The following is a 15,943-nucleotide window of genomic DNA, read 5'->3' on the forward strand; positions in this document are numbered from 1 at the left end:
TTCGAATCCCGGCCGCGCCTGGTGGGTTAAGGGTGGAGATTTTTCCAATCTCCCAGGTCAACTTATGTGCAGACCTGCCAGTGCCTTATCCCCCTTCGTGTGTACACGCAAGCACAAGATCAAGAGCGCACTGAAAAAAATCCTGTAATCCATGTCAGAGTTCAGCGGGTTATAGAAACACGGAAATACCAAGCATGCAGCGTATGGCTGCCTAAATTGCGGGGTAAAAACGATCATACACATAAAAGCCGTGGGATTTTCAGCCCATGAACCAAGAAGTAGAAGAAGTCCACACTTACATTAGGTTTGGGGCAGCACCCCCAGTTCCCAGAAGCCAGTTCACAGCAGGTGTTGCCGTCAGGACACTCCGACCCACCCCCAGGACAAACCACCTTCTTCACGGGGCTGCACACACACCACTGCCACTCATCACTTCTCTTACTTATTTATTGTTACACTAGACGAATTCCCCAAATAACTCTGCAATAACTCTGTTGGGTATGTAAAGGTTGTGAACGAGTGAATACTCTTGTACGAGTCAAACTTTCCCACGTGACATTAAAGGCTAGTCATTAGCAAGGGGTGTGTCTGAAATATGTGAACAGAGAGGACAAATAGAAAACTTGCCTCACTGAAAGCAAGTGTATAACACTTTCACAACCCTGAAAAACTTTATTTTTGGAATTTGTCATGTATGCTTGTTTTTGCAATGCTCCTGGTGCTGTTACTACTGACATTGCAAATATATTGTTATGCAGTTGTCATAGTTACTATTTTTGCAGTACACAGGAACTTGAAACTGAACCCAAGCAAACCCAAACCCATTTTTACAATAATCTCTATACATACTGCATGATGCCCTAAACACAAATGTTCACCAAATACCTGACAAAAGCAGATTAAATAATAGCAGCATTATATTAACTGATTTCCTTAATTTCACTTGCCAGCTCATTCAAATTTAACTATTTCCTCAATCACTGTGAAAGTAGTTGCCTTGTTTCAGTGACAAAAAACCAGGCATTTAAAACACATGCACTAAAAAAGACTGATAAAGTCCTACTGTACCTTGTCACAGCTGAAGATGTGTCAACCTGAAATACAAAAAGAATACAGAGTAAAAAAAAGTTACACAACATTACTTGTAGATCAGTATATGGTTTTACCATGTGCCACCACTAACCAAGAGAAAGTCATTTCAAGAAATAGACATGTTTGTTGGAATCAGAGTCCTTTAAATTATTCTGTACACCTGAAACTGAAGGTGTCATTTTAGTTGACCAAGCAGGTAGCTCCAGGAATCAGCCCTTGGTTAATGCTGTAACACTAACAATAAGCAATAAAACATCCAGAACAATACAGTGTTGTTCCCAGAGCTCATTCTTCTGTCACTGACGCATACTTTTTTGATCTGACACATTGGTCAGACCCCTGGGCTGTCAGCTGTCGGACAGTTTTGACCTGTTGGACGTCTTCTGGTGGTCAATTTCCTATAACCAAGAGGACAGGGCCAGGACATGTGGACCTATATATTTTCGATCCCGCTCCCTGGCCTTTTGAGGCTGGGAGTAACACTGTGTAACGATCAATAACACAAAATATTACATGTAATTCGAAAACCAAGCTAAATTATAAGAACTTAAACGATCCACTCTGCAAATCAAAGAGAACACGCAAGAAAAAGAATAAGTTGAAACATTCACAGGCTCTGTGCGATCACACACAAAGCACACATACAACAGAACTAGCAACAGACAACAAGAAAAGAAGAGAACGCGCCTTTAGTTCACCTGTGTGCCTGATTTTGCACCATTCCTGCACAACCCAGCTGCCAACACAGCCATGTTTGGTATAGTTGCACGTGCACCCGTGGGGACAGCAGTGCACGTGATCGGAACAGCAAATAGCCTGTTGACATCAGAACATGCCACTAACTTCACCCGACTGACATTAAATGCCATGTTGAAATGACAGCAACACACCAGACTTAAGTGTGCGGGATGCTGTCACACCAGGAATAGGTAAGCCGACACACCAGGCTAAAAGCGTGTGCTGGAGTAACGGGATGACGTATGAGCTGTCATACCAGGAATAGGTAAGCCAACACACCAGGCTAAAAGCGTGTGCTGGAGTAACGGGATGACGTATGAGCTGTCATACCAGGAATAGGTAAGCCAACACACCAGGCTCACAGGGTGTACTGGATTAAAGGGATGACGTATGAGCTGTCACACTAGGAATAGGTAAGACGACACACCAGGCTCATAGGGTGTTCTGGAATAACAGGATGACGTGCGAGCTGACATACCAGGAATAGGTAAGCCGACACACCATACTCATAGGGTGTGCTGGAGTAATGGGATGACGTATGAGCTGTCACACTTGGAATAGGTAAAGCCAACACACCGGGACATGGTTTGTTGGTCAATGCACAACACACTTAGATGATTTGAAATGAGCACACCAAGACTTGAAATGAGAAAAACCAAGACTGAGTGAATGGACACAGCAGGATGAAGTGTGCTAAGGTCAAAACCAATGTTCATTTTTCTTCCAGTCATCAAGGTTGAGTGTAAAGAACACACTAGGATAGAATATACATACTACCAACAAGACAGAGTGAAGCACAGCGGAGAAAGGCTACAAACCTTTCTTTCTTTCTTTCTTTCTTTCTTTGGTGTTTAACGTCGTTTTCAACCACGAAGGTTATATCGCGACGAGGGAAAGGGGGAGATGGGATAGGGGAAAGGGGGGAGATGGGATAGAGCCACTTGTTAAGTGTTTCTTGTTCACAAAAGCACTAATCAAAAAATTGTTCCAGGGGCTTGCAACGTAGTACAATATATGACCTTACTGGGAGAATGCAAGTTTCCAGTACAAAGGACTAATCATTTCTTACATACTGCTTGACTAAAATCTTTACAAACATTGACTATATTCTATACAAGAACCACTTAACAAGGGTTAAAGGAGAAACAGAATCCGTTAGTCGCCTCATACGACATGCGGGGTGCAGAGAAATAAGGATGTGGAAAAGAAGACTTTTGGTAAGTGAAATAAAGGTGATGGATCCAGTCAGGTAGAAATAAGACAACAAGAAAAGAATTGGAAAACTGCAGGGAATAGTAGGGAGAGTTTTCTTGGAAGGAAATATAGGTGAAAGGACTGGTAAGGCAGAAATAAGACAAAAGAAGAGAAGAAACAGAACCGTTAGTCGCCTCTTACGACATGCTGGGTAGCATCGGGTAAATTCTTTCTAGTCCCAACCAATATGGGACTCCCCCTAACCCGCGGGGGGTAGGCTACAAACCAAGACTCAAAAAGAGATGGTCATTATTTGAGTTTGAAACAGCAGCAGAATTGCTGTTGTGATTCTAAAAGAAGGTAAACAATGTCACTGGGTGTTGTACAGTCAAACCTGTCTGCAACAACCAACCAAGGGACCAACCAAAAGTGGTTGTCACAGACAGGTGGTCAAAATGGAAAGAAGAACTCGTACAGAAAAAAACCTTGTCAGGGATTCTTTGGGGTTGTTGTAATGGGAAGGTTGTCGTAATCGAAAGGTGGTCGCCAGGGCAGGTTCGACTGTAATTAAGTTTAGTATTTACAGAACTTATGTCTCTGGACATCCTGAAAATTAATCTGCATTAACTTTTAAGGTGCGAGGTCTGCATATGACACACAAGTGGCGTCACAATTATAAAAGGATCACTTCATGAGAAAAGAAAATGTATGAGGCTTACCACAGACCATACTTTATCAGTGTCAAATTTCAGCTTGCTCTAAATAGGATACTGGTACCTTCTAACTGTTGCAATTCACTTCCTAGCTGTTTTCTGAGGTAATTCTCAGGTTTCCTTGCCTCGGTAGATCAACAAGTGAAAGTAAGAGTATATAATGTCAGTCTGAACTGCGACTAGTCTCTTAATGAGACAGGCAAACCCTCGGGAAAAAAACAATCCATGTCAATCGAAAAACAGACCTGCCTTTGACACTATCAAGTGTGTTTCATACCAGCTGTGAGGGCAGTGCCGAATCTTGATGCAGGAGGAAGTGCAGTCAAACATGAATGGGAACCATATTCATATGTAAGGGTAAACGAGTATCAGTGGTCTCAAGGCTATATTTAAGTAACTGAACTGATCCAATAAGTAAATCAACTTGAGCGTGCAGCATATTCAAGCTTAGAAGAATGGCAATGACACGAAAATGAACCCAAGCTTTCTCAGATTGGAAGACACTCAACACCTTCAACTCTTTTCAACATGTACAACATAATTATGAGTCTAAAGCAACTAGGCTGAATCTTAGCTCTAGACACATGACATGCGCTGTGAGATTCTTGGCACATGCAGCTGCTCCTGACTTCTATAGATACAGCTTGAAAAATAGCATTAACTAAAATCATGAACAGAAACCATAAAAAAACAGTTAAAAAGTGTATTTAAGGATGTACCATTATCTATGGAAGAGTTCATATACATAACACCCAGAAGCCCTTGCAGCAATAAATTCAAGAAACTATTAAGGAAGATGAATGAGTGCACTGGAGCGGGAAAAAAAGCAGATACGGGTGAGAACAAAGGAGGGGTAAGCGGGAGGGTCAAACGACCACTCACGTCAGCGAACGAACAACAGCCGTACGATCCATCCGCCATCTGACAACACGTCTGACCATCGGAACACATCTGACCATCAGAGCAAGTGACGCCCCTGAGTCTTGCCACCACCCTAGCAGAAGAGACGCTTACTTTGGGTTCTGGCTTCTGCACTGTCTTCATCCTAGCAGAAGGGACGCTTACTTTGAGTTCTGTCTCCTGCACTGCTGGTCCTCTCCTCTCCACCCAGGGCTGTTCCCAGTTTCCATCTGCACTGAAGCAGCGTCTGTGAACTGTGTCACACTTGGTGCCAGCGGGGCAGCAGTGGGCTTTGTCGGCACAGCATACAGCCTGACACAAACAGTTGACCACTAAGTTAAAGGCACACTCCTCTTGAAAACACCATGGGCTTACCATTTCAGATCTGACCAGGCTTTTACTTGGGACAAGACCATCTCTCCACTTGGTCACATAGTACAATCTATGAACTACCTCATGGGTACTCTCTGTGCACAGGGGGAATTCTTTATCAATTATTTTCGTAACAGCCACAAGTGTCTTTCCAAGAAATTAACTCACCACAGCAAGCAGTCAAGCTGTTGATTTTTGGTATATAACCAAGTGGAGGAATGGTCTTATTCATGTACAAGCCCGGCCAGATCTGAGACGGTGAACTGAACTGTTTCCCCGAGAAGGAATGTGCCTTTAATCAACACTGTTTTCCCTACCTCAACTACAACATTCACCTGCTGAACCCACCCTGAGAGTAATGTATGAACCAGAGGTGTTCATTTTATCATTTGATACACCATTTTCCTGTTTCTGAAACTGCATTTGCTGTCTAATCCTTTTTTTTTAAATGTTTAAAAGGATTCCCAATGCCCACCGATGTCTTTTATTTTACTGTCAAACTCAAAGGCATACATAGCTAAGATTTAACATACTGAATTTGTATTCTGTTTAGGAAACAAACATCTTTTTTCTGTTACGCAAAGCAACAGATAAAAAAGGTAGTAACAGTGCAAAACATTTCCAATAAGACCATGGGAATCCTGCCTAACAGAAATAGACATAATACTTGACCTTAACTCAGACTTGAACTTTCGCTCCGCATTCTACAAACTGTTATTTTTTCTTCACTTAATAGCAAAAGCTGCAGCTAGGCGTTAAAACATGCGGTGTCAAAACGTCAATACACACATGAAGCAAGGGGCAGCACCCCATTTTTCCAGGAGCCCCTGTAGCATTGCAGCAAGTGTCGGTCGCCTCACACGTTGTTTTGTCTTTGCAGGTCACGTTGAGCGTGGCCTTGAGCACGGGGTGTGCATGCACCACCTTTTTGTCCACCCAGGTGAACGAGATGCCGAGCGCAGTGGACTTACACTGACCGTGCTGCTCGTCACAGGTGTAGCCCTGAGGGCAACAGTGGACGCCGTCTGCACAGCATGCAGCCTACAGGGACCCAGTCAACCACGCCTGTCTTAATAACTGCGTCCGTGTTCAATTCAGCATCAAACCTACTCTGCTTATACATGTGGTTTTTTTTATTCCATACAGTGGAACCCCAATGTTTTTTTACAGCACACAGCCTACAGGGATGAGTTAACCCCGCTTGTATCATAAACTGTGTCCATGTGTTACACTACAGGAGAACCCACCCTCCCCCCCCCCCTTTAAGTTGAAGACACCCTCCTTTTTGAGACCCAGATTTTCTGTTCAAAACCTCTGTAAATTTACCCCCATGTTAAGACTTCCCCCTGTCTCAGACCTAATTTTCTCTTAAAATGGGTGTTCCATTATTACAGGACACATACAGGGACCAAGTCAACCACACCTGTCTCATTAACAGTGTCAGTGTATAATGCAGCAACACCATGCAAGCTTACCTTGCTTATATTGTTTCCGTATCCCGTACAGTGGGAGCTCTCTTAAAAAGTCTGTTTACTGTATCCCGACCGACCCTATTTTTTCGCGCAACTGTAGACTTTTTTTTTGCATGGGGGGTCTGTTTTTTGGCAAAATAACTTAAAAATATGGGGTTTTTTGGGAAAAAAAACAAACAAACAAAATCCCGACCTACCGACCCTATTTTTTTGTGCCTATAATGTTACCGTAAACAGACTTTTTTTTGTGTGGCCTAATCATAATGTCTGTAAATCTACCTCCATCCATAGACCATTTATCCTGGACCGCCAACTAGCTCTCTCTCCGCTCTTTCTCTCTATTACGAGGTAGCGGCCTCTCGCATTTAGGAACCTACGCTTACAAGCCTTTCAGAAATCAGGGGGATGTGATATCCGGTGTCGATTGTAAACATGGACGAGGTTGCCGAGGTAAGTTCTGAAAATGCTGAAATAAACTCAGCAAAAGTGCATATGGAACATGTTTTTCGATGAGTTTTGTTAAGTTTAGTTTGGAGTTTTGGAAAATCCAGTTCATTGTCACCTCCCATTGTCACAAATAACTGGAGCGTGCTTTCTTTTCACCGTCCTCGAATCACTAGCCTTTCAAACCGGACACGACGCGCCCCTGAAAGTCGAGAGTCGTAACCTCGAAGGGTCACGTGACGAGTTGGCGGTCCGGGCTATTTGGTCTATGCTCCATCTTATGACTCCCTGAGTCCCTCTCAATTTTCTCAGATGTTTGGTGGCCTCAAAAGTGGCACATAATAATGTTATACATGCACTGCAGTCAAACTCCAAGGCATTACTCCACTGTACAGAGTATGGATATTTAAATACAAACAGCTCTTCAAGAATGCTTTCCCTCTTCAGAAAACGTTGATGAAAATATATGTTACATCACCATATTTGTTGTTATTACATGTAGGTCTCTGATGTTGTTTGTAGAGTTTTGTAATGCTTCCTTACACTAACCAGCTGGCAACTACCAACAGCAAAACCTATGCCTAAAAGAACTTACTGAAGAACTGTTTAAAGTCTGACAGAGAAATATGGAGACTTACATTGAGCCCATCACAGCAGCCGTATTGACCATTGTGCAGTGGACAACAAGTGGTGGCCCCCGAACACTGGGTTTCCCCATTTGGACACAAAATATTCTGCGCTCGAAACTGCAAAATATGTGAGATATTTCCATACCAACAACTTGCCAAGCCTTATGATACTTAATAATAATTTAAACCCAAAAACAAGACTCCATCGACAGCATCTTTTGTCAGTCTTTCAACCGCTGTGTTTATTTACCTTGTACGATTAGGTTATCTGTAAATTAAAAACCCGACACAACACAACAACGAAGGGGAGTGTAAGCTCAACCATGAGCGTACCAAAACATCTGCTTAATGTTTAACAAAGCAGTTTTATCATTCCCCTGTAGCTCGATGATTTCAAATATATGCCGCCGAGGCAATGCAATGTAGAAGATTACAGCTGAACTGAGTAAGCTTGGTGCTTCATCATTGTGGGCACTGGGAAGGAGAATGACTCCATCAATATGAATGTGCACCATATGAATGAATGGAAACATTAGAATGTTGATGCGCTGAAAACAACAGATTTGCCCTGGGCAAACATATGTCACCTTTAGATTCACAAACACTGAACTCTTCAGTAGAATCAACTGGGTACAGTGTTCATTGTTGTGCATACTATATCAATGAATAAGTATCTTCCTTGGGTTCAATTTAGAGTTTGTTTGTTTGTTTGTTTGCTTTACGCCCAGCCGACCACGAAGGGCCATATCAGGGCGGTGCTGCTTTGACATATAACGTGCGCCACACACAAGACAGAAGTCGCAGCACAGGCTTCATGTCTCACCCAGTCACATTATTCTGACACCGGACCAACCAGTCCTAGCACTAACCCCATAATGCCAGACGCCAGGCGGAGCAGCCACTAGATTGCCAATTTTAAAGTCTTAGGTATGACCTGGGCGGGGTTCGAACCCACGACCTCCCGATCACGGGGCGGACGCCTTACCACTAGGCCAACCGTGCCAGTTCAATTTAGAGTGAAAAGTACAGAAAACTAATGAAAACCAAGACAAAGGAGTGAAATTATACAGACAGATGAGAATGGAGTACTCAGGAGTCATCAATATCCTTCTGGACAAAGAAACAAGACTGAATACCCTCTACAGTCTCTTTTCAAGTCAACAAAGGTTACACCAGTTTTTGACCTCTCTTCCTTGGGTGGCTCCGACCCTTCTTAATGGTACAGATACAAACGTCTCTACACAAACAAACAAAAACGATCAAAGCAACACATTTGTTATGCCAAATTCATAGGGAGAAAATCTGTCAAAAGAAAGATGTACAGACGAGTTGCATGATTCACCTCAGATATTTTCAATTTTAACTAAAAATATGGAGGAAAAAAGTCTTGGTTAACATGATGCACATCAGAAACTCTACCTTAGAAAAAGCAAAAGAAATCAGGTCACACAAGGTCTAAAAAAACATACACTGATCGTAGAATCTCTCAAAAGTAACAAATATCAAAGATTTTTCACAAAGACGGTAAAGTGGGTCTGACACCGACTCCATGCAGCTTACCAAATACAACCCACTGGACACCTGAATTAGAGAGCAACATGTCCAAAATTAAGAGAAAATCAAACACCAAAACAACAACAAGCTTATGCTAGAAGTATTCAAAGACTCAGAAAAACAAAGAAATGTAAGAAGCAGCAAGGGTTGTCTTTCTTGACTAAGGCAGAGTATGATGGTTACAGGCATACAGTAACTTGTACAGACTCAGTATGTAGTACTGAGTAGCAAATATTCGAGCAGACTCTGCCACACACACAAAAAGCGGATGAGGCCCACTCCGCCTCACTGTCTCAGATCCGGCCAGGCTTGTAACATGGGATTAGACCATCTTTCTACTTAAGGGAGGCGTCTTCTCATTGGAGGGGCCACATATCGCAGGTGCCACGAAAAACACCACTGTGCACAGAGAGCACCCAGGCTGTTCATGTTTGGTATGTGACCAAGTGGAGGGCTGGTCTTATCCCATGTAGCACCCAGACTGTTCATGTTTGGTATGTGACCAAGTGGAGGGCTGGTCTTATCCCATGTAGCACCCAGGCTGTTCATGTTTGGTATGTGACCAAGTGGAGGGGTGGCCTCATCCCATGTAACACCCAGGCTGTTCATGTTTGGTATGTGACCAAGTGGAGGGGTGGCCTCATCCCATGTAACACCCAGGCTGTTCATGTTTGGTAAGTGACCAAGTGGAGGGATGGTCTTATCCCATGGAAAAACCTGGCCACATCTGAGACAGTGAGGCGAACAGTTTTCACAGGCGGAGTGGGCCTTAAAGGCACATGTCATGTGGCCAAAAGGTAAGAGGCTCTTTTTATTTAGTAACAACACTCACCTTCTGCATAGGCTGTTCCTTCTGTTTGTCAGCACTGACAATAATAATATCATCCCCCTTTTCCTGGGGTTTCTGGGACATTTCTTTCTGGCTGACGAAACGCAGGACGTTGTCTTGTGACGCTGTCACCACCAGCACGGCACAGCATGCCAGCATCAACCATGTACACATCGCACGCTCCATTGTCTGCAACAAAATCAAACAAGTCGTGAGAAGCGATATCAAAACATGTATTGCTTGACCAAAATTGTAATCAATTTGATGGATAAATGAGGTCACCACAGTGCAGCCTCAACTTTCATGACAAAACGCATATGACGCCATTAAAGAAATGTATATAAATACATGTAAATGGAAAAACGCATTGTCTAGTCAAATACTGAGTCATTTAAATCAATTCTGTTCTATGTGCTGAAGTAATGTAGGAAAAATACCTATGGTTATTATACCGGCACGGCTGGCCTAGTGGTAAGGCGTCCGCCCCGTGATCGGGAGGTCGTGGGTTCGAACCCCGGCCGGGTCATACCTAAGACTTTAAAATTAGCAATCTAGTGGCTGCTCCGCCTGGCGTCTGGCATTATGGGGTTAGTGCTAGGACTGGTTGGTCCGGCGTCAGAATAATGTGACTGGGTGAGACATGAAGCCTGTGCTGCGACTTCTGTCTTGTGTGTGGCGCTCGTTATATGTCAAAGCAGCACCGCCCTGATATGGCCCTTCGTGGTCGGCTGGGCGTTAAGCAAACAAACAAACAAACAAATCTATGGTTATGTCACCAGTGACTTTGGTTTCATCTGCAAGATTGTGAACACATTGTCAATCATGCTGAAAGTGAAACTTAAATTGCAATTTTTCCTTGTAATTGAACTTAAATACTCAAGAAATAATATTGAGCCACAGTGAAAGTGCGACTGATTCCTGTGAACTCTCCCCATTAACAAGGTCTTCTCAGGAAGTGCCCCTCAGTACCTTTCTGAACTCCTGTACATATACACCCCATCACGCACGCTCAGATCATCCGCCGACACCAGGCTACTGAAAGTTGAGCGCTTCAACAGGAAGCAGCACGGAGCAAGAAGCTTCTGTTGTGCTGCACCACCACTCTGGAACTCTCTTCCCTTCTGTCAGACACTGCACCTCTCTCAGCTCTTTTAAACAACAGTTGAAAACTTCCCTTTTCACAGAATATTATACCAACCTGGCCTAATGTCTTCTTCATTCCATTTCTGCACATACTCCTCTCCCATAAAGTTGTTATGATTGTTGAGTGTTAGCTGTGTATGTTTGTATTATATACACAAAGAAAAAAGCCAAGCACCCCCCGAATGAATTTGTGATAATAATTGAGTCAAATTTGTTTTACCATTTTTTTTCTTCGTAATGACATACATGGGTTTCCATAATAAGGTTGGGAAGTTCACGCGTCAAGATTGGGTCGCCACGGCCTGTGAGAAGCACGTGCAGCATGCAACCCATGAATGCTAAAAAAGGCAGTATGCTCACGCTGCAAATTTCTGTATTTAACACTGGGCGACGACAATTTGCAAACATTCTCTGTGAACATGGCGAGAAGACGATTATTAGAGGCGATCCGATGGCAGATTATAGGAATGCATGCTACAGGAGCATCCTTCAAAGCGATTGGTCGTCAACTTGGCTACCACTACACCGTCATCAGCCGTTTGGTACGCAAACATCGTCAGACTGGTGCTGTGAAGGACCGTCCACAGTCAGGGCGACCCCGTGTGACGTCAGAACGTGAAGACCGAGCACTTCTCCGAATAATTCGGCGTGAGCCATTTTCAACGAGTACCGTCCTGAAACGAGCATGGCTTCCAAATCGACATCTGTCAACCAGGACCGTACGAAACCGCTTGAAAGCTGCAGGAATGGCAGCCCGAAGTCATTAAGCGTCCCCGACTGACAGATGACCACAAGAGAAGACGCTTGGCATGGTGTCTGGCACGGTAAAGATGGAACCTGAGAACGTGGAAGAGGATCCACTGGTCGGACGAAAGCAGATTCCTTCTCCATGTCACTGACGGCCGACTGAGGGTATGGAGGCACAGGAACACGGCCTATACACCCAGGAACATCAGACAAACTGTTCCATTCGGTGGCGGGTCAGTCATGGTTTGGGGTTGCATTTCCCATGACTGCAAGCTAGACCTTGTCACCATACGTGGCAACCTCACGGGTGATCAGTTTTTGCGACATGTCATGGAACCTGTTGTCGTTACTCATTTTGACAACCACCCACTTGCCACAAGACCCGTGTACATGGATGATAACGCCAGGCCTCATCGATCCAGGGCAGTAGTGGACTACCTCCAGAACAACGCTGTAACAACACTCCCATGGCCGGCAATGAGTCCAGATCTTAATCCGCTGGAGCATGTTTGGGACATCCTTGGGCGTCGTATACAAGCTCTGCAGCCTCCTGTGCAGACATTACGTGAATTGGAGGCAGCTTTGTATCGTGAGTGGTTGCAAGTGACCCGTGAACAGATCCGACGTTTGACTGGAGGGATGAGACGCAGGGTTGACGCCGTCATCCGGGCACGCGGGGGTTTCACTCGATATTGAACTTTTGAATCGCGTATGCCATCTGAGCACTCTCAATTACATTTTTTTCATGACACATTTACCTAAACCTGTCTTTTTCAGCTTGCAGCTCCATACTTATCAGGGGTACTGTTTTAGGGTTAAAACGTCACTTTTTGGCAAGGTACCAAATCACGATTAAAACCAATCAAAACTGGAGTTTTCTTGTGTGATGTTATTTCCAAAGAGTTGCTCTTGTCGATAACATTTGTCAAACCGAGCTCCTGAACTTACTGTTTCCATACCAGAACTTTAAAAATCAGTCATTGCGAAATTGAAGGGGGGTGCTTGGCTTTTTTCTTTGTGTATATATAGTGTGTATTGCATATATATGATTATTGTGTGAACAGTACGTGTGGTGATTTGTGTCTATGATTAATTAGATTTATGTAGGTTGTACTTTTAATTGTTTTATCTATCTATATATATATACGACTTGTGTCTGTGTGTGTGTGTGTTTGATCACCATGCACGGCCAAAGTTCTCGATGGATCTGCTTCAAATTTGGTGTCCATATTCAGATACACCCGAAACAAAATCTGGTCGATGAGATATTTCAATACGTGCTCTCAGCGCGCAGCGCTGAACCGATTTTGGTTCCACCTCAGCTACCCGGGCCCCCATACCGACACACCAAAGCCAAAGTTCTCGGTGGATCTTTTTCAAATTTGGACACCGTATTCAGCTACACCCCGGACACAATATCATCGATGAGATATTTCAACACGTGCTCTCAGCGCGCAGCGCTGAACCGATTTTGGTTTTTGTGTTCATTTCACCATTACAAGTAACTCTTCCTTATCTTCTCCAGTGTTTTGCGTTTATCTCCCTTCCTTCGTGTGGCTTCAATCCATATTCCCGTTTCTAAGTTACTATTTTTAGAATGTCACTGCGCTGTCCAGAACGCTTCCCTTGCACCCGTAAGTTGTTCTTACTGTCAAAGTGAAAAGGTCGAATCAATTTATAGCCACGCGAAAAATACACTCTCACCTATCTCTATATATTTATAGATATAGATATACATATATATATATACGGCTTCTCTATGTGTGTGTGTGTTTGTGTGTGTGGGCAAAAACCTGTGTATTGTAGAGTTCCGTTTGTGATGTGGTCTAGCGGCTTTTGTCTGTATGTTCTGGCATTTGAGAAGCCACAACAGATAATATAGGGCTAAGAAATAAGCTCTAATATTCTCAATCCCGTTTGACAGGACTTCGCCTTCAAAGGTGATTGTGATGAACCGCCACGCTGTCTGTCTCTGTCTCGCGATCCTCTAGCCGCGATTATCTCCCTTCCTCCGTGTGGCAATGCCGGGTCCCAGGCGCAGCCTGGTATTCAGCTCTACTTCTTCCCGGTGAAGCCGGTACCCGGCGAAGCGGGTAATCATCTAGTATATATATATATACGACTTGTGTCTGTCTGTGTGTGTGTGTGTGTGTGTTCGCGATGCACGGCCAAAGTTCTCGATGGATCTGCTTCAAATTTGGTGGGCATATTCAGGTAGACCCCGGACACAACCTGGTCGATGAGAATTTTCAACACGTGCTCTCAGCGCGCAGCGCTGAACCGATTTTGGTTTTTCTGTTCATCTTCCCAGATCCATTCCCAGTAACTCTTCCTTATCTTCTCCAGTGTTTTGCGTTTATCTCCCTTCCTTCGTGTGGCGTCAATCAATATTCCCGTTACTATTTTTAGAAGGTCACTGTCCACAACGCTCAATCCATATTCCCGTTACTATTTTTAGAAGTTTTCCTTCGTGTGGTGTCAATCGTGTACAGTGCGCCACTCACCCGAAAAAGCCGGGTACCCGGCGAAGCCGGCGTACGGTGCGCCACTCACCTGGCGAAGCCGGGTATTCGGCTCTACTTCTTCCCGGCGAAGCGGGTATTCATCTAGTTCTGTATATACATGTTCTTTTGTAAAGGGCCTAGAGCCATAGGTTAGGCACTTAAAAATGTCCAGTTATTATTATTATCATAACAATGAGGAAAATCAAATCTAAAGATTTTTTTCACCTTTCCTGGTTTTCAAGAAGGTGTAGCTTGTAATGAATACAAAACAGTGAGGATTCCAGGCTACAAAAGGTTTCTCAAGGAGGAAAACAATACTTATGCAGCTCATGTCACTTTCCTGACATTTTGCAAGACAGGGAAGTTCTTTTTCCTCTTTCCTTTGTTCAACAATCCCAACTTGGAAAATCCAATATTCTATTTCATGCTTCCTACTTTGCAATGACACTGCATAAACTAATTTTAAGTTTAATTACGGAAAAGGGAAACAAGAGAGAACAGAGAGAGAAAGAGTCCTTGTGTGCATGAGTGTGTATGTCTGTTTCCGTGAGTGATCGCTTAGAACATCTTGGATGTTTCTAGTGCAATTCTGAACTGTTAATAAATAAGATGTATTTTGTGTCTTAAACCGCCTGACACTGCGAGGCAATTTTCCATCGTTTTTTTATATGGACAGTAAAATGCTTGAGTCTTCTCTCATAAACACAGCAATTATCGATCTGAATGAAGGGGAAAGTCGATGGATACATTATCACATTCACAGAACATACAAAAGTGGAGACAAAAATCAAATCAGATTTTATTACTGTTGAAACGAGTGGTCAAAAACGTTTGCTTGTTCTTGTTTGCATGCCATCAAGTTGTGTGTCAACAATAAAAAATCACTTCAGAAATACACATGAACCCCAACCAAAAAAATCATGCGCATGTCATTTCATTCAAACGTTCAATGCAGTTACAGGCATTCAACTTGGCTATCTGGCACGCTTTTTTTTATCAAAAATTTCTTTCAGTCACAGGGTTCACGTGACTGCTAAAATGAGGTACAGTAAAACCTGAGTCAAACGGACCCTTGTTGTAACGGCCACCTGCTACATACGGACAGTTTATCATGGAACGAACACGATTTCAACAATAACTAACCTTTAACGGACGTACACCTGCCACTTACGGACGCGGACACGATTTTTCGGACCGTAGGAAGTGTAAACACTGTCACAAACGGACACTACGTACATGAAAACGCAACTTCGAAAACTCGACTGTTATTCAAGTCAGTGCTCGGCAGCCGTAGCACAAATGGTTGTTGATTGGTTGTCCTGTCCCTTCTCTGACCAATCAGTGGCTTGTTTAGATGGAGACTCACTTTCGCTTCGCTCACTTTCGCTTCGCTCACTTTCGCTTCGCTCACTTTCGCTTTTCCGCATTTTGGATACAGTCACAACCAAAAGCAACAGTACTGTGTATGAAAAAGGAATCTCCAGCAGGAAAAAGAAAAGCGTTGACTTTAGAGCAGCGTGTCGCTGCCTTGAAAAAATTGGAATTTCCCGTTGAACCACCGATGAAGAGTCAGCTATTTTTAGCTTTGTGACGTCCGACTTGCGTAAGTTTG

The 15,943-nt window shown here is 43.6% G+C and overlaps 1 protein-coding gene across 9 annotated transcripts in view; it reads right to left on the reverse strand.

Moving 5' to 3' along the window:
* The window catches only part of LOC138981974 (progranulin-like), a 44,405-nt gene that overhangs the window by 25,631 nt on the left and 2,831 nt on the right, over positions 1-15,943 (reverse strand). For 4 of the 9 annotated variants that reach the window (XM_070355166.1, XM_070355163.1, XM_070355164.1 and 1 more), the window contains exons 2-7: positions 9,941-10,126; positions 7,564-7,671; positions 5,799-6,050; positions 4,803-4,949; positions 1,069-1,094; positions 300-405 (exon numbers count right to left, since the gene is read on the reverse strand). In XM_070355166.1, the coding sequence (XP_070211267.1) occupies positions 300-405; positions 1,069-1,094; positions 4,803-4,949; positions 5,799-6,050; positions 7,564-7,671; positions 9,941-10,126 (825 nt within the window). The other 5 variants (XM_070355167.1, XM_070355168.1, XM_070355169.1 and 2 more) reach the window with 5 other exon arrangements.

This window comes from Littorina saxatilis, linkage group LG12 (genome assembly GCF_037325665.1).
Source record: "Littorina saxatilis isolate snail1 linkage group LG12, US_GU_Lsax_2.0, whole genome shotgun sequence".
Classification (NCBI taxonomy): Eukaryota; Metazoa; Mollusca; class Gastropoda; order Littorinimorpha; family Littorinidae; genus Littorina; species Littorina saxatilis.